General features: G+C 25.9%; 1 protein-coding gene across 5 annotated transcripts in view; it reads right to left on the reverse strand.

Moving 5' to 3' along the window:
- Positions 1 to 22,860, reverse strand: part of LOC105254467 (glutamate receptor ionotropic, NMDA 2B) — a 176,159-nt gene that overhangs the window by 63,266 nt on the left and 90,033 nt on the right. For all 5 annotated transcript variants that reach the window (XM_011263153.3, XM_011263151.3, XM_011263152.3 and 2 more), the window contains exons 2-3: positions 20,136 to 20,641; positions 17,313 to 17,481 (exon numbers count right to left, since the gene is read on the reverse strand). In XM_011263153.3, coding sequence (XP_011261455.1) covers positions 17,313 to 17,481; positions 20,136 to 20,429 — 463 coding nt within the window. In that variant the 5' untranslated portion in view covers positions 20,430 to 20,641. The remainder of the gene's footprint in view (positions 1 to 17,312; positions 17,482 to 20,135; positions 20,642 to 22,860) is intronic.

The following is a 22,860-nucleotide window of genomic DNA, read 5'->3' on the forward strand; positions in this document are numbered from 1 at the left end:
TTTTTGGCACCTAGAAAATTTTTGCTATAGTTGCAAGATCATTTTTTTGAGTGATAACGAGAAAACTAAATGCCCAGAATGCTTTCAATAATACAAAATGTGAAATGTAGAAAATTAAATTATTTTTCGTAATTGCACATATAGGAATTTTTATTTCTTAAAAAGAACTATTTTAACATTTTACGTAGAGAAACAATAAAACTAAATCATCATAATGCTCATTTAAAGCATTATTGTTATAATTTTCACATATACACAATTTTCGTCAAAGTATAAAAGAGCGATTTAAGTTTCATATCTATAAAATACTACAAAATATATAAATATAAAATTCTATACTATAAAATTCAATTAATAAAAACTAATTGGAAAAATTAGGAATAATTGGAAATAATGCATTTATATGTGACATTATCATGTGTTAAAAAGAGAACAGATTTATTAAAAATTATAGGGTGGTCTTAATAGAATTCCCGCTTAACTAAACGTAATTCTATACTCCTCTCGGAAGTGGCGCCTAACTGCTTGCCAGAGCTCGTCTGGTCTTGATGCAATAAGCGGCCATAGCGTGTTATTAAGGACGGAGGAACGACGATGTTCCTTTTACGGGAAAGAAACAGTTATTATGTTGGACAAAATTGTAATTCGCACTTGAAATTAGCGACATGTATGTCATAATCTTCCTACATCTTCATGATGCCGTTTAATTAAAAGGATATCTCTTTTTCTTTTATCTGAAATGTAGATTATAGTAATGCATCGTTCATTAGATATTTTATGCCATTACATATACATTATTATTATATTATCATTATCTTATTTCAGATTAAACGTTATTGATTTCTGATAAAACCAATCACAGCTGATAATACAAGACATTATCGATAATCGATTAATACAGGTAATTGTATTCACATACAGAACCACGTGATTTCGCGCTCACTATGCATGAGCATACCGTTGCTATCTCGTAAATAGAGGATACCGCCAATCGATACAGATCCTTGTTGCGAGACGAAAACAACGTTAGACAGGATACTGACACAGTCAACATCCATTACTCTCTAGCAACCTCTTTCCTCTCCTCAAGATAATGCAAAAATGTGACTCAAATGCGGTCAAGTAGGTAGTAACCCCTGACTCTATTCCATTGACATTCGTTCGCATACTCGTTTTATATTAATATAATAACCATTGAAGCAAAGGTATATAAAAAATTTGTACAGCATAATCAATACACAATAAAAATATTTCGTTAAATCAAAACGAACGAGATTTTATTAAAGCTAAATTTATACCGATCTAAAAAATATTGTTGATCAAAGCAAAACTTGGAAATTGGCAAAACCCAATAATAAGCAATAATTTGCGACAGTAAGAAAATCTTAATTATATGTCAATAAAAACTGTTAAATTTTATAAAAATTATTGTATAAAAATTATTGTATAAAATATTGAAAATTTGCAAAATTAAAATTGTGTTGCATCTTAAAATACAAAACTTTCAACAGCCGTAAATTCGGATGTGAAAGTTCCATGAAATTCTAATTAAAGTTCAAACTTGTATGTCGATTAAGAAATGTGAAACTTTAAATTAACTTAAAGTCAAGTTAAATTATATAATGTAAGAATTAAAAATTTTAGTAATATTTAATAATATTTTTTATATTCTTTCTAATATCTAATCTCTTTGATTGCTGTGATCATTCTCTCTTTGATGCGATAAAATTTTGCCACTTAGGTATATATATTTAATAATTAACATTAAAATATTAATATATTAATATATACAATATTAATATATACTAAATTATAAAATTCAAATATTTCATGAATCTAAAGTAAATTCTAATTAAATTCAAATCATATTCACTTTGAGAAAAACACTCGTTTATATTTAAAGAATCTTAATGTGATATATGGATTAATAGAGCTCATATAAAATTAGTTTCAACTTATGTATTTAAAGATTCTATAGGAAGATTCTATAGGAAATATATATATCACAGCGTGAAACTCGCGAACCTTTCGATCCGAGAATTTCAATGGATTGCTATATCTAGTGTCGCGTAAGATTGTAATTAAGTCGAGCGCGTACGTGATCGCGTTACAATGCAGTATGAAAGTAAAAGGATGTAGGACACGTAATTGTCGAAACTATGCTGAATAGAGAATACGAGAGTTCGATATAGTACTTTGCTCTATGTGCTGTAATTAGGAGCTTCACTCCTAAAGACGAAACTCGGTTGAGTCTTGTTTTGCCATTCTAAGCGCAAAAATAAAATAATTGTTCGAACGGGTTTTGTTCTACTCAATTATGTTCTACTCACAGGCGTCGTACATATGTTTGTTAAATTATCACATAAAACGTGTATCTTTCAGTAATATTTGAATCCCGAGCGTTATAAATTATGAGAAAATAAATGAAGGATAACAAATAATAATCTGTATACATAATTACATTAATTACAAAAAAAAATAGGTAAAATTGAATTAATTGTGATATTATTATATATCGGATATTAAATCAGATATTAAATTACTGTAAGAAACTTTTAATTACTCTAAAGAACTTTATGTATAAATTTCATTTTAAAATAAATAGTATGTCTTCGAAAAAATGTTTATCGGTAGGTTTTTTTCACGAAAAATACTCTACAGTACTCGAGTTGAAGAATAATCGAGTTCACAATCCTGTCTAAAAGAGTCATAAAATCTTCAATGGAATTTTCGATATCGGAGCGCATCCGTTCTTGAATGATTGAACAACGAATGAACTCATAGTTCAATAAAATAATGGGCAAAAAGTGCAATATAGCTTTATTTTGCAACATATATCTCTTCAACTTTACATCATTCAAATTTATCACCTAGTATGCGTAGATACGTGAACGTTTACGAACAAAATTGAATTCTGATGGCATTACATGCTCGTGATGAGAACGAAATTCTCCCTGTTACTGCGAAATTAACATCGTTCTGTGTGAAATAGCTTGGAAAGAGAGAAATAACATTAGTTCGTTGCCAGAGTAATTATTAAGGGAATTGTGTTCCACTTGTATTAACCTCATATAAAGACAATGCTGAAAAGTCATATTATATAAAGCGTTTCATTTCATTCCACATAATATCATTCTTAAGATTTGTTTATATTCTTTATTGCCGAGGTTTTAAGAATATTCTTAACTCTCTCATCTGTTATCTTCAAATTTTAACAGCTTTTCATGATTCATTATATAAATCTTATATAATATTTTATAATTTTGTGTGTGTGTGCGATTTAATTTTCGCGGAGTAAATTTTAACAAAAAATGTATAATTTGACCATTTCGTAAAATCGGATAAAGTGAGTTGAATAAAGTCTTTTGTTTGTATGGACAAAATCTTTTATTTGATGCTGATGAATTAAAGTAAACGGATCGAAGTCTCAAGAACAATAATTGAAAATGTCGTCTCATCGATACAAATATCTATGAAAAATTTATGTCATGTTAAAAAGCAATCCAATTTGTATTATTGAAGGTAAAAGTTAGAAATTTGTATATCGATGATAAGAATAATTGAGTAGCAATTCATATATATTAGCTTATGTAAATAAACGAGAACTGATGATCAAAGTTACAGATCTTCTGTCATGGATGGATAACATTAACGTTTTATCACATTTTGGCTGCATTTCCGTGCTCCGGAATTCTATTCTGATGATAATAATCTTATGAATGTACAGGGTGTTTCCGCAACATACACATCATTAAATCGGAATACCCATCGTTAAGAGCTTACTTTATTAGACTCGCTGAATAAGATTAGAATGCGAGTTGAACGGGGAGTAAGGAAAGGGAAATCTTATCATTTTATTATAGTAAATAATAGCGAAATTTAATAATATAGATAAAATATATATTATATATTTATATGTAATATATTTTTAATAATATAGATAATAATAATATATATAAAATATTCAATTCTAATAAATTGACAAATTTGTTTAATAACACATTGTATTTAATAACACATTTAATTATAATATTTAATAATAAATATTAATATATATTAACATATATTAATAACGTAAATTTAATAAATAAATTTAAACGAATATAGTAAAAAAATATAATAAAATATACTTATAATGACAAATATTTTTGATCTTTAAATGTAATAAATTATAATAAATGTTCAATATAACCACCATCTTCTTTTAAACATAAAACAATTCTGCGCATGAAATTTTCCTTCACGCGATTTATCATGAAAGAAGTGATCTCCGCACATGCGTTACGAATTCTATTTTTAAGAATTTCTGCATTTTTCGGCAGGGTGTGATATATTTTATTTTTTAAGATATTCCACTTAAAAAAGTCTATAGGCATAAAATTCATGGGCAGAGATCACTTCTCTGATAAAACAAGTGAGAGACATTTCAGCAGGATTGCTCCATGTTTAGAAGAAAATAATGATTATATCGAGTTTCTACAATTTATTATATTTAAAAATCGAATATATTTTTCAGTATAAGTATTTTTCATTATATTTGTCCAAATTTGTTTATTAAATTTTATATAATTTTATGTTATTTTATCTATTATTATTTTATTTATTATTAGATAAATATTTTATTTATATTATTAAATTTCACAACTGTTCATTATAATAGAGTGATAAAAACAGATTCCTTTTTCCTTATTCCCATTTTGATCTTATTTTGCGAGCTCAGTAAAGCATGCCCCTGAGTGGGCAGATAGGCAATCCGACTTAATGATGTATGTTGCGGAAACACCCTATATATATATATATGAACGATTTAGTTGATAGTCTCAAGCGTTTACAAAGCAACCATTTAGCAATTTACTAAGCAACTGTGTATCTTCAATATAATTACAGATAAAAAATTAATAGAACTGACTGTATACACATAATTTATATGTTTAATGAAAAAAAGAAAGTAATTAACTCAGAGATATATTACCATGCAAAACTCACTTTTATTTAACATTTTTTAAAAATTATTCGAATAAATAATATTTACTACGAATAAGATCATATAAATTGTGTTTTTTCATTATGCATGCAGTTACTTTTTAAAAAATGGTAAATTTAATGTTTATGCAATAAAAAATAAAATTTTCATAGCAATTGTAATTAAATATTATTTATAAAAATAAGATAAGTATAACAAGCAGAATTTTACTTCAAATTTTGTTTGTATAATTAAATATAAATTGAATTTAACATAGAGGAAAAAATGATATTAGAGTTATTTGTATATTTTTTATATTTTATACTTTAAATGTTTTACATTTTATAAATTTCAAAATAGTCCGTAGGTTTTAAAACAAATTATGCTAAAAATTATTTGGTTTTAAAACAAATTACGCTAAAAATTATTTGCGTTGTAAAATGGAAAATAGCACGTGTTGAAGAATAAATTGAAGAAAAACAACTGTTTATTCATGAAAATTGAGATAAACAGTCAATGTTATTACAATTCTGCAAATAATATTTTTAAACTATTTGTATATATGAAAAATTATCCAGCAGTAATTGTATATAGTCTTGAACCTTTAATAATACTGATAAAATCGAAACTGTAAATGTTCTTTTTTATTATGCATACAGACATCTACGGAAATATGGCTGAACATGTCCATCGTGTAACGGGATACGCATACAATACGACATAACGGTATCGGCATCAAATATTCATAAGGGAGCTTCAGGTTCGCATCGAATCTCTGAAAACCATAACGCGTACACTCGGCTTACGAGATTTCGCGCCGAATCACTACATTGAATGGCCTTTGTGTTATATGTATCCATGCGAACCACAACACGCGCTCTCTTTCCGATTTCACTATTCTTATATCAGTGGTATCGATCGCCTTTATACAAAAGATAACAATTCACTTATATCGGTTGCACATTGACATAGCATTTTTTTTTCTCCTGCCGCGTTTTCCCAAATGACATTTCGTATTACAAAGCGTACTTTTTACCTCTTTATGCAAGTAATACGCATTGGTACATCAGCTGAAAAGTATTGCCTCTCCCACATTCTTTTCATCTTCGAACAAAATAACAGTGCGTGCTCTAGGAATGACCTACTTCAATGTCCTTTCCATTTGTCCTTTCATTTGTTTGTCTGAGAAAGACAGACTTTTAAAACAAGCTCTAACGTTCACTCTCTTTTAAAGCGAGTATTTCTTTTTATACAATACATTCTATACAAGTGACTGTTGTATCATAATAGTTACAATCATTACACTGTCGTGTAATTGATTCTTTCGAACATTTAATTATTTGTAGCGTTGATAATTAAAGAAATTTGATTACGAAATAATTTATTTTTGTTATAAAGATTTCCATGATCGTAATATTTGAGCTAAAAATATCTATACCGTCTCCCTTGTTTCGATACTTTCGACGAGTTTGTGTTATAATATATTCTATATTTGGTAATATCTCTGTTGCATTGGTATATAAGTTTGATCAGGAAAAGCAGAAGAAGGTAGAAATTCAAACGTATCCGGTCTCGAGTAGTGAATTCCATCCGGTTGCACTCTCGAGAGATGTTGACGGGGTAGTTGACTGGTGCAATTTCCTTTGACCGTTTGCCCCTCTACGTGTACAAACTTCTTGACTTCCAAGTGAATTTCACTATTCGCTAAAATTTTTCTCGCGTTTACTATGAAATTCTATTTATATTTAAATACGAACTATTTAAACATTCAATTATATAATCTATAATCTCTTAAATTAATGTCAATAATAGAGCTAAATGCAAAATAAATTTTTGTCATTACTTTTCGACATTTTTCAATTTATTTTTCCGAAAAATTCATTTATTTTCACTAATCTAAAAATTACTCATGCAAGATTTTTTATTAAAAACGAAGTTAAACAATTAAAAAAGAGTTAAATAATTTATATTTATATACATACAAAACATAAAAGTTTATATGTATATAAAATTACATAAGCAAATGTCTGCGAGAGAAGATATTAATATTTATTTTGCTATACGCACACACACGCATACACATATACGGACTGTTTCGCAGATATATTCTCTGTACATTTATCTAATTTGTTTCTTTTGGCAAATCATAACATCCAGTATTATTTTTTCAAAATTGATATGATTGAAATAACAATGTGCATCATACAGAAGAAAAAGGAAAGTATTCTCGCAGAATAGTTGATTGCACTTCAACAAAAAAACCGATTATCAAGAATTGGCTAGAGAAAAGCACTATGAGATCGTTGAAAAGTTTAATTAACGGATCGATTTCTTTCTTTATTGTGACAAATGGTCAAATATCTAGGTTTCGAGAAATCCTATATACATAGTCTAAATAATGCATTCGATCGATGGATCAACCGGACAACAAGATTGATTAAATGTTCTCAGCGTCGAGATATCAACAAAGGAATCTAGAACGTCATATCGATATATAGCGGAGGAATTTATTACAATAGTAACGTCTGATTATAGTGTAAGTACGATTGACGCTTCTATTTGATAAATGGTCAGGAATAGCAAGCATTATCAAGATTGATCCATTTTGTTAGGAAAAAATAGGTCATATTGTTTCATTTGTAGTCGAAATCGTAAGAAGCCATCAAGAAAGATAACATTTTATTTTATATTGTCCATATAAATTTATATTATATAGTATCTAATACGGATAAAATAAAACAACGCAACACGCAATCAAAAAATAATGTTTGTAAAAAAAGGATATATATTTTAGTACAAAAATTAGGAAATATTACAAAAGAATTAAAATATTATAAAAATATTAAAGCATTAGTATAAAAAGAAAGTATAAAAAGTATAAAAGTATAAAAAGAATTCCTTTTAGATAGGAAAAGGATAAATAATAAGATCTTTCTTTTTCTTTCATTATTAGATAAAAATTTAAGAACATTTTTGTGTTTTGAGAAAAATATTTTTGTTAGCAGTTAATTACTTTTAATTACTTTTAATTACTTTTAATAAGAGATAGGCTTTTAATAAGATAATTCACAAATATCTTCCTATAAAAAAAAATAAAATTAGCGATAAATAAAATAAAAGGTTTCTGTTATAACTGTATGTGTATAAATTCAAGTAATAAGTTTATTTTTATTTTTCTGATCATAAAATGCGTATTAGATTACGTGTATTAGATTACGATTTTTTTTCAATTTCATATAAACCATTTTACATAAATCAAATCATATCAATAAATTTAATGAAATCGCATAAAATCAATAAATTTTATTTAATAAAATAAATTTAAATAAATTATTAATTTTGTTTATATCTTTGTTTGAGTTTAAAACATTATCCGTTATAAATTTATGAATAAAGAACTTAACACACTGTGTATATAAAAATTTAATGTAATTTTTACATTATAAACATTATATAAATTTTAAATTTAAAAATTCTTATTATCGTATTAAAAATTGTTCAAAAAAGTTTTTTAATAGTCAGCACGATTTTTTCTTAGACATGCGAACAAAAATAAAATTATTTTTTTATATACAACAATGACATAGTATCTATTAGCAAATGCTTTGTCATCAGGATACATTTACAAGAAAGACGAATAAAAAGGAGAATTAAGTTTGATGAACTAAAAGTTTGCGTTCCCCAAGTTACGAATCAGTGACGCGCACCAATTTGAGCTCCCTGGAGCAGTGTAGTCACATCAATCTGAAGAACGACGTGCAATAAGAGAACATTGTTTACTCGAATGACTCAAACTTTTGAAGGAAAAGTTAGCGCCAAATCTTTGTGCGAATGTCGTCGGGTAAGTCAGTGATGAAACGATGGAACAATCACAAAGTTATTCAAAAAAGATAATAAAGTATCTCTTCTTTTTTCATACCCAAAAAATAGATCTTACTCAGAAAATGGAAAATGCGTTTAATAAGCAGAGCTGAGATTTACTATTGTGAAATGTATAGCTTTAGTTTCATTCCAGCTTAACAATTTGTCGGATAGGAAATAACCATTTACAACTTATAAGCATAGGGATACGTATATAATTTTTCAAATTAAGTAACATTTGAACAATATATATATATTTTACATATAGTTTGTTAATTATAAACATTAATATAACTGCAATTACGAGAAATATTGATTTATTTAATCTTATTGTTATTATTGTTATTAAATTTTATGATATTTCACAGTACGAAAAAATTAGCGATGATTATTTATATTTATTGTATTAATTTAAGAATGTTATACGCTTATTATAATATTAAATATAACAATATATGTTCAATCAATAGCGTTATTTATTAAATATATTTTTTGGATCACGTTTTCTAATTAACTTTGCCATACTTTTCTTTTGTAATAATTTTGAAAAAATTGTTTTCAGGCCATAAATAAACATAATTTTACATAATTTTTTAGAATTATCAAATTTTATCTATTGATTAATAAATAATAAATTTTAATTATATGTGCGATATATCTTGTTATTTTATAAAAGCGAAAGTAAATCATTATGCAGAAAAATTTTTTACAATTTGTGAAAATGTTTGAAAATGTATTATAATCTTTGTTAAAGTCCGTTTATATTATTATATTTTTTTTCCTTTTTTTTCAATTTATTTCTCAGCACTGTTACCGAACAAAGGATCCTTAATAAGAATGTGAGCAAAGGAACGTTAAGGCAAATAATTCAAAGGATCTTCAATCAGTGTCTTAAACAACATGCGAAACTTAAAACACATAGTTTCCAATTATAGCATATACTTTCCAGTAAATAGATTAAATGTTCAAAAATTTCGCTAAATAGTTATTATAGATGACGTACATTTGTACATTTATGCCAAAAAATGACAGTAGAAATTGTATGAATAAAAGGCTATCTGTCAATAACTGAGTTTATTTAATATTTGAATAAATTCTTTTTTATTATATTTGAAGTCTCCTATGAATTAATTAAAAAATAAAGTTTATTTTTTTTTATAATCAAAATTCGAACTTTTTTAACATTCTGTAAAAAAATATATTAGAAAGAGAGAGAGAGAGAGAGAGAGAGAGAGAGAGAGAGAGAGAGAGAGAGAGAGAGAGAGAGAGAGAAATATATTTTAATAGTTAATATAAACATATATATATATATATATATTTACTTATTATAATTATTTAATATAAATATAAATATAATATTACTATTTCTTACATAAACTTTAATTAGATAAATTATTTTCTAGATATTGATATCCTTATAAATGTAAACAAATATTATTATCGAAAAGTATTTCGTAGAAACTGATATGTGAGAGGCTTTACCGTTGATTAAAGTAAATGCGATCAAATAACGAAGATGTCACGAACTACAAATTGGCTATAGACTAACTACTCGGAAATCTTATCATAAGTTTCGTTATGTAAGTTATATAAGAAATATATATAGCTGACATAAATATGATCAGAATTTATAATATAAATGTCAAAATGTACATTTTAAAAATTAGAGAAAATTTGAACTTTAATATAAGAAAGTTTATTATTGAAAGATGAGATATATAGCACATTCAACAATAATCAAATGTATCAATAATTCATGACTAATGCATATTTTATCTCGTATCTTCGCTAATCTTTATTAACTCAATTATAAAATTCTAAACAAAATTATATGAGATGAAAATACAACCAGTAAATCGAAACTATTTGCGTTAGATGAGAAAAAAAGTACGAAAAAGACACATAAATCAATGTCCTTGGCAGCATAATAATAGAGTGACGAAAAAAAAGAGAACAAAATAACGGAAGGATCCGTCTAGCTTCTACGAGTTCTTGAAAAAAAAAAAAAAAACTTAGCTTCTAAACTTCTCAGATATATCTTAATTTTCTATTTCGCCCAATACTTTGAAAGTTTTGCGGTTCGTATGCAGCCATATAAAATACTTCGAATGCCTCCTTTCGGAGAGACTTTCTTTATAAATTATACTTGAAATATGTTCGAAATAATGTTATTCATTAGAAATTATATATGTGTTCTAAAAATATTATTAATTTTGTATTTTATAACAAATTGATTTTTTATTCTCTTTAATATTGCGGAAAAATTTATAAATAATAATTATTATGCATATTATTAATTTGATAAAAAATGTCATATCTTTTATATATTATGTTTATATGTCATTAATTATAATAAATTTTAATTATCTTTTTTATTGTTAAAAATAATATATACAGTTTTTAAAAAAGAGAAAAAAAAATAAGAGAATTTATAGCGTAGTTTGTAATGTATCAGATAAAAATAATTTAGAAGTTTATGAAAAATAAATTTAGCACGTACGCTGCTTATCTCTTGATCATAGATTATTTAAGCAAAACAAAATATTTACTCGTTCTTATCTGTTGTTTAATATTTTCTCAATTTTATCAGAGTTTATTTATTTTGCAAATAATAGAGTCAACAAAAACATGTACACGTTTGCATTTCTGTCTTTTTAAAGCTGTTATTTTTAATTGCATTTGTAATGGAATAAAATGGATTTCGATTGCGGCAAAATTTCAGTAAAATTAAATAATAAGTTTATATTTTTATAGACAAATTTTGTAAAATAATATCTTATTTTGAAAGTTTATTTATATAATAAATTAAATAGATTTAAAATAAAACATAAAACTAAAATAACTAATAAGTATATATTTTTATATTGTTTTCGTTTTTTAGCTTTTCATTTCTAAATTAATTGGTTTGAAGTAATTAGTATAAATAAGCGTATAAAATTCGATTTTTTTTTTCATTAAATGAAGTTGAGCCCAATCAGAATCGCGTAAAATTAAATTTCTTTTTAATTTCAATTGCATATTATATCTTATGATAAAAGTCTAAAAGAGCTTTTTTCCATAAAAATTACAGTGAGATTTAAATTATAAGTTTTATAGAGATGCATTTATTTAAATTTTTTGTTGTAAATCTGAAAAGATTCGATCAAATTAAATATGGTCACACTTTTCTGTATATTTTTTTATTTTTTGCAACATTTATAGAAATCATCGAATTTTAGTTGTTCATCAAACAAATCGATAATTCTCTTCTTTAATTTTTTTTTACATAATTGTATTTGTTTTAACTTTAAATACAAGAATTTTTATCGCAAACTTTTCTTTTATTTTATCACGAACATAACTAATCATAATATATCATTGAAACTATAATAAAATATTGACCATCATTAAATCTTAACTAATATCTGCAATTTTTTTATATACTACGATAAAATCATATATTTTAAAATTCATATATAAAAATGTTCAGACATTTTTCGCCAGATGGCGACAGCTTGCAAGCTCAAAAGCTCGCTTATCCATTCGATCCCTCAAGCGCGAAGATTAACAACATTTTAAATAATCAATAAGATTCGATCAGACATTATCGATATTATTGAACTGAAATTAAAGTTAATTGGATCGCTTTAATTGATTACTTGATGAAGAATATGATATTTCCCTAAAATACAATGCGACTTCCTTTAGTGACGACAGCTAAAATTACCGATGGATTTTCGCAGAGCGCTGCTGGCACGAACCTAGCTTTATAGCTGTCGATATGCGAGTAATCTAAAAGCTACACCAACAATTGTGAAATTTATCTAAACTTTTCTCATCGCTATATTGCATCGTATTTTAAAACCTACTAGTTTGTTTTGATGTAGCTTTCGGAATACTCCGTTAACATTAAAAAAATTTCCATTAGTTAAATTTCTAAAGTTACACATTTGAGAAAAATTTTATTTACTTGCTCATTGTCAGCCTATATTATTAATTAATGATTTTCTATTAAATTAAGTAGCTACTTGCATTGATATAATAAATCAATATTTTATGAATAATTTTTTTATTTTATCTATTTTAGATAATTCTTAATATTGTACATATGTACAAAAAAATATTTGGAACAAAATTCTACTTATAATTTTAATGTAATGCATAATATATACAAAGAAATACACATGTACGTGTACATTTTTGAAGAAGAGAGCTTTGTTTTGAGAAAGAGAATGTTATAGATTGTCTAACAAATATAAATTATAAATTATCTAATAAATAGATTTTAGTCATTTCACATGCTTATCTTAGATGATCTTCGATATACATAAGTAATTTAATAAATAGACATTTTATAATTAAGATCTTTATATATTTTTCAGTTTTTTCATATCTTTTCATGCTTTTTTAATCAACTGTATTATTAGAATATATACATTATCCATTTAAAACGAATAGGGTGTTTCTTTTTTGACACATCAGTTATAGATCAATTTCAACTTTTAACAAACGCAGCTGTGTAAGGAAAAAAAGTTATTGTATATCTGGAAATTGTTCTTGTGATATTGAAAGCAATAATATCGATCGTGACTCCCAACAGTGACCCGCGATTTACTCCACACATGTCAGCCGTTGCGGCCGCTGCGTTTAACCGCGATGTTCAATTTGTCCTGTGGTCTGGCCACTTCCGGTTTTCGACAAGGCATTTTGCTACTTCCCTACACTATTATGCGGTTATGCGGAAGTTTTCGATAAGATCGTAGAGAATTGACGGCATTATAAAAGAATTTTCGCACAATACTCGAGAAAATAATCGATCTTGCACAAATATATGAGAATCAAAATTATGATTATATATATATATATATATATATATATATATATATATAATTTATAAATATATTAATATATTTCTGTATTATAGATAAAAATTGATAAAAAAATATCCAGCATTAAATATATATTCTTGGAAATATATTTCTGACTTGATCATGAATATGAGATATAAGAATGTCATGTTGCAATATTTTTGTTTAAACTATTTTTATAGATTTTGGCAGAAAATGACAAAAATATATGTCGTATATGTTGCATGTATAATTTAAAATTTTTAGATAAATAAATTTAGATATAAAAATTCTTATAATTTCTCCAGAAATATATACATATAAATAAAGAAATATAAATTAAATTATTCCTAATTAAATAAATTTTTAATAATAAATTTTTATTTTTTTAGACAGAATTCTCTTCGCTCTTTGTTTCAACGAGAGAAAGAATACCTTTCTTCTATAAAGATTCTACTTCAATAATACGAAATCCACAAAAACAAGACATTTCTCCAGGAAATTGTCGCAAACGAACGCAATATTCGTGCACTTGCAGTGTCTCTGCGCGCTTTACTTTGCAATCTCCGCATTGCCAGTTCCATTAATTCTACTCTACATTGGCGTTCAGAATTTTCCTACAATACGAGAATTTAATGAACCAGCAAGCGACGCAACTGCCGAGTAATTGTCATCACTGCTAAGATACCGTATTATGATTATTTCTTGGTCAATGTATTCATCAGAAGACGATGACTGAATCTGGCATGTGACAATGGTTAAAAAAGAAAAAGTAATGTCTGAGCGGCGCCTGGCTGTCGTCCAGCTTTCCTAATGTGATTTACATAACAGAGCTGCGCCTGACGTCTTTCTTTCTTTCGAGCGCAGCAGCATGAAAACATCCGATTTTAGCTCGAGATATATATATTCTGATTTTTCATAAATTCATAAAACTCTTTTATCAATAGAAATTTTATAAAAGAATTATCGTCAACATGCTCGATTGTCATTTACCGCACGTGACTATAAATTCGTGAAATGTTTACGGTAGATTTAATTTCTTCATAATATTGAAGTTACGACAAAAGATTATAAAAAGAGTGTGTGTGACAATATACTCGTTCTTTAATATTAAACTTTATACTTTTACGATTTATAAAATAAACGGCACTTTTAAAATTTTATGAGCTACATCATAAGTTTAGAAGTTATATCAGATAAGAATTTTTTTAAAGAATTAAATTGTGTGAAAATCTTTTTAGAAATATATATTCAGATATTCTTAAATTTATCTTTAGTTTTATAGATTTGTATTTGTTTTATAGTTTTATATTTTTGAATCAACAATTATTAGATTTACAATTATTGACCATTATTAGATTAAAAAAATTAAATTAGATTATTTTCATTTCTTTTTAAATTAAATAATTTAAGTGAAAACATAATAATTAACAATTTCTATAGATTGCGCAACATGTAATCTTATTCTTCATATTGTAGTTTTAACACTAAAGATCAAAATTAAATGTTGCGAAATTAAATTAAATCGAAATTAAAAAGGACAGTTTCGACATACATTCTCATGTATTTCGAAATTATCCTTTTTAATCAATGTAATGAAACTTGCGTCAATGTAATACAGATCACTTCTAAATTAATTAAATATAAATCTATACTGTGATATGAGCACATGCGAATGTTGCAAAATAGACACATTATATTTTTATTTATTAAAATCTATAATAATTGGAAAAAAATTGATATTTCATTTTCATCTATTTGTGCTGAAAATTGACATAAAGTTTCTCACGATAGTATTTAGCACAAATATTAATATTTTTCAATGAAAAAGTAAAAATGATAAAGTAGTATAAGTGGTAAAGTAGTATGTAAATTGTATACATACACACATATCATATAAAATTTATAAGGAATTTTACATTTACACGTGTTAAATATATGAAGTATTATTATTTTATAAAGAAATTGTACAAGCAATTTTATAACGCTGAAAGAGCATGCTTAATATGTTCCATATTAAGCGTACGAAGGTTGAATGAAAGTGTGTATGTGCGAGAAACATTACTAATAAAAAATAATTACTCATAATTACAATAATGCATAATATATTTGCATTAAAACTAATGCGTTTCATTACTATATTTACCTCATTTATTCCTTTATTAATTGCAATAATAATTAAATGACATCATTTTGAAAATATATATTTTCACGACTTAAATTTAACCAAACCAAGCAATTTCTAATGCTCAAATGACACCTATGACTGTTATTTTTCCAATAATATATATTATGCATATGTAAACAACAACAGAGTTGCTAGGCAACTTCAACAGTGCCATATGTACGAATCGGGCACGAACTTTTGCACTGATCCATATTAAATTGGAAATATATACTATTATACATATGAAACTAAGTTTACTTATTTACTAACTATTCATTTATTACTTGCATATTCTATTACAACTATCTATATTTTATAAAAAATCTATTCTGAGATTATCTTATTTAGAATGAACTTTGTGTCATCATCTATGTGCTTCATTTGCATGTTTGATTTTTGAGTAATATATTAATTAATTATCTTGAATTATACTCGGCAATTCTCTTTATATTGTAATCTATTGCAGTGTAATTGAGATCATTATGTAATGTAAAAATTATTCTTTAATATTTTTAAATAATAACACTTTATATTTTGTTTTTAAATTATGCGACAAAATCGAATAAGTTTACCAATCGTAAAACGTAAGACGTCAAATGTAAAATGACACGCCAAAATATTTTAGTATTCCATTGGCAGCGGAGAATTCCTTTTATCGCACGAATAAAATGCTGATTTGACTTTACGGGCATGAAGAATGATACTATTGAATGATGCTTGAAGAGGGTGATGTTAGATTTTGTTTTGATAAAGGGTAAGCTCTCTTCCAGAAAAGAGCAATGTTTCACGAATAGGCCCGAACCAATCTATGAGATTTTCTGTTTTTTTCTCTCCTTCCCCTTTAATCTGATCCTATGATTCCAAAAAATCTAGAAAGAATTTACGATTTCGCACATAATCTCACTTACAATCGCAATGATAAAAAGATATTGTCGATTGAAGATCTTTTTGAAGACGAAGAGAATGTTTTAAACTTCTTACTTTTAAGAATTAAACTTCTTACCTTTAAGAATTAAAGAGTGATTTATTATACAGCCTCTTAATGTAAATAATAAATTATCATTGAATATTTGCATATAAAATTCTGTATATAAATTTGAGAATAAGAGCAAAGATTTCAGAATTTCTGCAAATATTTGTCTAAATAAGAATGTAAATTTCTTTCTCATACATGTGCATATGTATATATATGTACATATCGCATTTCCAATGCAAAACAAATTGCTATTGCTATTTGTAAAAAATTCAATACCTAACTTTACATTTAAGATATTGTTTCTCAATATTTTTTAACTTGTAAAAAATTCAATACCTAACTTTACATTTATATATAAGATATTGTTTCTCAATATTTTTTAACTTTTAAATTCCTTCCTTTTAATCAATTGCATAATTTAAAATAATCTTTGATGTTGAGGAAAGGTAAAATAATATAATAATATGTGTAAAAGAAAGAAGACAACAATGCCATTACTCAAATAAAATTAATACTTACCGGTAGGACTGGGCGTGAGCTCTTTCATCGCTATTTTAACGTGAAGATCATATCGTTGAAAAAATCCCAGCCTCGGACCTCTGCTTCTTTGTAGCGCGCTAATAGCAGTAGTAACTGCTCTGGTATATTCTCTTTGACCAAAGGATTTATATGGCACCATCATGCCCACCTGTTTCATAAAAATGACAGAAATAATATAAAATTTTGATAAAAAGCAGACATTCTCTTACATGCATTTTCATCTATTTTGGCCAATGTGAAACGAACATTTGAGATAGATTACTCTTACTCTGTCAAATACGACGAAAAAGATTGTCAACAGATCGCATAGAACGATATTTTGTAAAGTTTCTACCAAAACGCAGTTGACATGTCCGTTACAAATAGTTTAGTCGAATTTAGGATCAAACATCAACACGATACATATTGCTAGTGACGTGTAGAATCTTGTTGGGAAACATGCAATCGTCGATTTTATCATTATCGACATTTTTGTGTCATCTCTTGGATTATATTATACATATGTAGTATTCTTTTTATATAATAATACGCTTAATTTCTGTATTGATTCAGTTTCGATCATATTATTACTACGATTATTCTGTCGTGTTTATTTGTATAATTATAATAAATCAATTTAATTTGAATTAATCGATCGATATTAATTTTAATTTGTATCTATTACGTCAATTTTTCTTATGCATTTTTCTTTATACATTTTTCAGTCATGTGTATCGTAAAAAAATTTATTATTCTAGTATTAAAGATTTTACTTAAAACTCTGAAAATATTTTTTTTCATATTTACAATGTTTGAAGATATTATATATAAATTTTAAATTTATATTCAAAGATATAAAAAAATTTATAATACATTTTGTTGTCTGTTTTCTTACTTTTAATATGTGACCGCGCTTATAAAGATAATACAATAACAAATTGTGTTATTCAATAACGCAAAACTTATTAAATTGGATAATTAATTCTTTCTCTTTTCAATATTCTATAATCACGATTCTGCAATTTTGCAGCATAATAACGTTTTCTAAACATCAACAAAAGAGTTGATTATAATTTTTAGCTATTGCCTATTCAGTATATTGAGATCGATGATACATTAAGTGCCCAAAGCGATCAGAAAATTGCAGCAAGGGCGTCTCGTTCACTTTATTATCATAAGAATCGATATCGGCATGCACCTGTTGCATAAATTGATCGATGTAAATAAATAGAGTAAGACTAAGACTGGACAACAATTTTCGTTGAGTCTATTAGCTGGAGCTTATATCAATAACGCTCATTATGAAAAACGTTATTAAAACTATTAAAAACGATATCAATCAAATAATTGTTAAAAAATTAAGAAAAAAATAACATTTTCATGATATTTATTTATGATAATATTTATTTATGCACGATGATAAAAACGTGAACGTAATATTTTTATAATTTATTATTATAATTTTAAAATATATTTTTAAATGTACAATTACATCAGATTTACTTTAAATAAAATGTGCAATGCATAAACAAGAGATCAATCGCTAACTGTTCGCTTATCGATATAACTTTCAAAAATAAAGTTATAATGAATGAATCTATTTCTTAACGTAAGAACCATGCTATTATTTTATTCATATTTTATTTTATTCAGAATTTATATACGTTTACAATATATACACATAAGTATATTCATTTTGAAATTCTAGAAGCTTCATAATATTCTATCTCTTACATTCAATTTATAAACGAATTAATGACATTTCCATAGATATTTTCATCCGTGAAACTATCATCTATTGTAATATTTATTGAATAAAACTCTACAGTGATACTATTGAATAAAAGCTATATAATACTCTTATATCATTTATATAACGAATTTAATCCAGAAAAGTGCCATAATATCGATTATTAGTAATGAATTGCGTTAGTCATACATCTATCCGCTGCAATTATGCTGCTCTATTCCAATATGTACGATAAGTACTTGCTGCAATCAGTGTGAATGGAGAGGTTTTTGCAAATTGATCCATTGTGCGTCTACATGAGTTTGAGAGATCGAAAAAAAATTCATGAATCTCGAAAAATGTCGGAACAGAAAATTTCTTGAGAATTTCGCTTTATAAGCCCAAAAAGAGAGAGTAGAGAGTAACAAGGTAATTATTCTTAATTAACACAAACTATTAACTTAACAAGTTTATCAACATCTATTAAAAATGAGTATTTTGACGCAAACATTCCAGAGTTAAATCGAAAAATTTTTCATTAATTATGCCTAAGTAAAGTTCAGTCTAAGAATTTAATAGATATAATTTATAATATGATATAATATAATCCAAGTAAACTAATTATAAAATAATTAATTTGAAAAACTATTTAATTAAAAAAATTCGCTAATAAAAAAAATTTATAAAGCAAAGAAATTTACTATATAATAAGCCGATTATTATGAATTTTAAAAAGACACAAAAAAGATTGTGTAAGATATAATTAAATGTATTAAATACCTATTTTAAATAATTAAAAATGTACTTCCTAAAATAATTATTAAATCATTTAATTGAGTAGACAACGTATGTATTATCTAATTAAGTTATAAAAAAGTATGTTTTAAATAATACAATTACATAATAATATAATTATATAATTTATATAATATAATATATATATTGTCGATAAATGTGCCTTAACACATGACACTATATATAAATTAAATAAACTCAAGCAAAGATACAGATTACTCTCCTATAACAGTATGAACCGATTCTTTAACAAATTAGGATTCCCTTTTCTTGGCCAGATTAGTGTGGAAAATACTTACTTTGAGATCGGTGACGTTATGATTATTTCCTACGGAAGATTGTGGGGTGAAACGTGCTGGAGGCGCGCTCGTGGTAGTCGTAGTAGTCGGGAATGATCGTTGCCTCGTTGTATTCGAGAGTCTGCCCTCACCGATACGAACTGCCGAATTTCCTCTGCCTACATTTATGCCCTTGGGGGCTGTACCCCTACCGGCCCCGATCTTGATACCTCCCTCTCTGATAGTGTTACCAGGCGGGCTACCTAGCACTAATAGTGGTGATACCACTAACGAGAGGATCCACGTGGTTTTCATGGTGTGAAATTTGTTGCTCGAGAAATTGATCACAACACGGCGATCTGCTAGTGATTAATTCGATTCTACTTTGCTTTCTCGCGTTATCTTAACACTGCACTTTCATTCACAACATACGCATGAATACTTTAACATCGTAACGATGCGACGTAATCGCGTGCACGAACATTTTCGCCATCGTAACGTTGTCTTGTCACGAATGTTTGGTATATCTAGAACAAAGATTTACAAAATTTTATTAATATTAAGTAAACAATTCAAATACAAATATTACAAAAGAGATAAGTGCCTAGTAAAAATTTAAAAATATTTGACAAATAACAAATAAGATATTAAATTAAAGAATATTTAGGAGATAAAATTTATTTATCTTGAAATAGTAATATCTTATATCATTTCGTACATTATTTCAAGACCAAAACTCTTTAATACTCTTCTTTTCAATTAAATTCTTCTGTTTCAAATTTTCTATTATAAAAAATTATTCCATAAGGCGAGATACAATTTTAAATGTTAATAATTTTTGACGAAGTAACAAAAGAAGGCAATTAAAAATAATCTTTAATATATGTTGTCAAAATAATGATTCTATTGCCTTAATTTAATATTGGAATAAATATAAAACTCGTTATAAATTTCCCTATTCATTTTCGTGTCATCTCAATTACTATTCGCAAATTTACAGATATATATTCGATATTTTTTTAAGTAACAGAGTTTTGCTTTCTGGAGAATTGTATTCGAACTATGAAAGCGATAGGCTACATATAGTGTAGCCAATTCTCCGTAGGATTAGTCAGGTAAAACAATCAGTCATCACTATCTGTCATCGTATATGTGAAATGTTCTATTTGACAGATTGAGTCTATCTCGTACAGAGCTTGAACATTGATGGCGTAAATCTGTAAAATCTAATCGGATAAATTCCATTTTGATGGACCTGCTGTTTTGACATATTTCGTTTTTGCAGATTAAAACCACCGAGCAAAAATCTCTAGAAGCAAAATAAAAAAAATTGTTTTTGCCTCTGGATATTTCGTGCATCTTTCAAAAGTTTCTTAAACAATGTACAAATTTAATATGCATTATATCTGCAAGAGAAGCACGATGAAATGGAATGATAAAACTAGGTCAAAACTTATTAACAAGTTAACTAATTAAAGTAATACTGGAAGCACAAACAAACTAAAGAAATAAAATACAAACTTACAATGCATTTGATACGATTATCTGATTGCTTCTTGATCAAGCAAAAGAATATTGCTCCAATCTAATATATGTATACTCATAGTACTTTTAAAAAATTTTTAATTTACATAAGAATTTTAATTTAAATAAGAATTTTTTAATAAAAATTCAGAATTATATTTATAATAAATTTGTCAAGCGAATATAATATAAGCAAGCAAATATAATATTGAAAGCAAATATAATATTAATCATAATTAATTCAAATGCATATAAAAGTTTCTAATATCTAACAATTTTATTTAAAGCAAAATATATACGTAAATTTATTTATATTTTTTAGAAATTTCATGGATTGATTTTCAAAAATAAAAGAAGCAATAATTTTATGTCCGGATAATTTGTATATTAGGTACTCTGAGGAATTTGAAATGAGATCAATTTTCACAAATCTTTTTGATTTTATTTTCAAAAATTTTTCAATGCTAATTTTTCGAACTTTGCATGAACTTTTTTATTTTATTTTTTCAAGAAACAAGCTTTCAAGTTGCATAACAAAGAAAACTTTTGATCTTAGTGTAAGTTCAATGACAAACTGTCGATAATTTTCACTAAAAACATTTATTTGGATAAAAAAACTTTATTTAGATCAATTTAAAATATCAAAAATATATACAGAAATAGCAAAAATTGAAAATATTAAATCAGTTTTGCTAAATTTTTCATAAATTGTTTAAATATATTAATTCATATATTCTCTCTCTTTTATTAAAAATATAATTTCAAAAAAATCTGTTAAAGAAAAAGAATTTTATTAATTTCTGATTTCGTAAACCTTGTTTTAATTTTAAATAATAATATAATATATAATCAATTTTAAATATATATCAAATAAATATATATCTCAAGAAAAATTAAATGTATTTATATACATTTAGCTCAATCATTATATATATTACAAATATGTTTAAAAGTAATATAAAATAAAAGTTTATAAATTTTTAAGATTTTCCATTCTAATATAAATTTTTATTTGTGGCATGAAAACTTTTTATGACTTTCGTAACATGGTATATAAATATTGCTTTTCACTGTCACTATTTTAAATTTAATCAAACTTTCGAGTAACAAACATGAATGAAATCGTATCATCGAAGTACGCTTTAACTTGACCTAATTTTTATTTTTAATTAAATATTCTATAAAAGCTGTATGAGAGAATACGTATAAATATATGAAACTT

Source organism: Camponotus floridanus, unplaced genomic scaffold (genome assembly GCF_003227725.1).
Source record: "Camponotus floridanus strain SB8 unplaced genomic scaffold, Cflo_v7.5 scaffold61, whole genome shotgun sequence".
NCBI lineage: Eukaryota > Metazoa > Arthropoda > Insecta > Hymenoptera > Formicidae > Camponotus > Camponotus floridanus.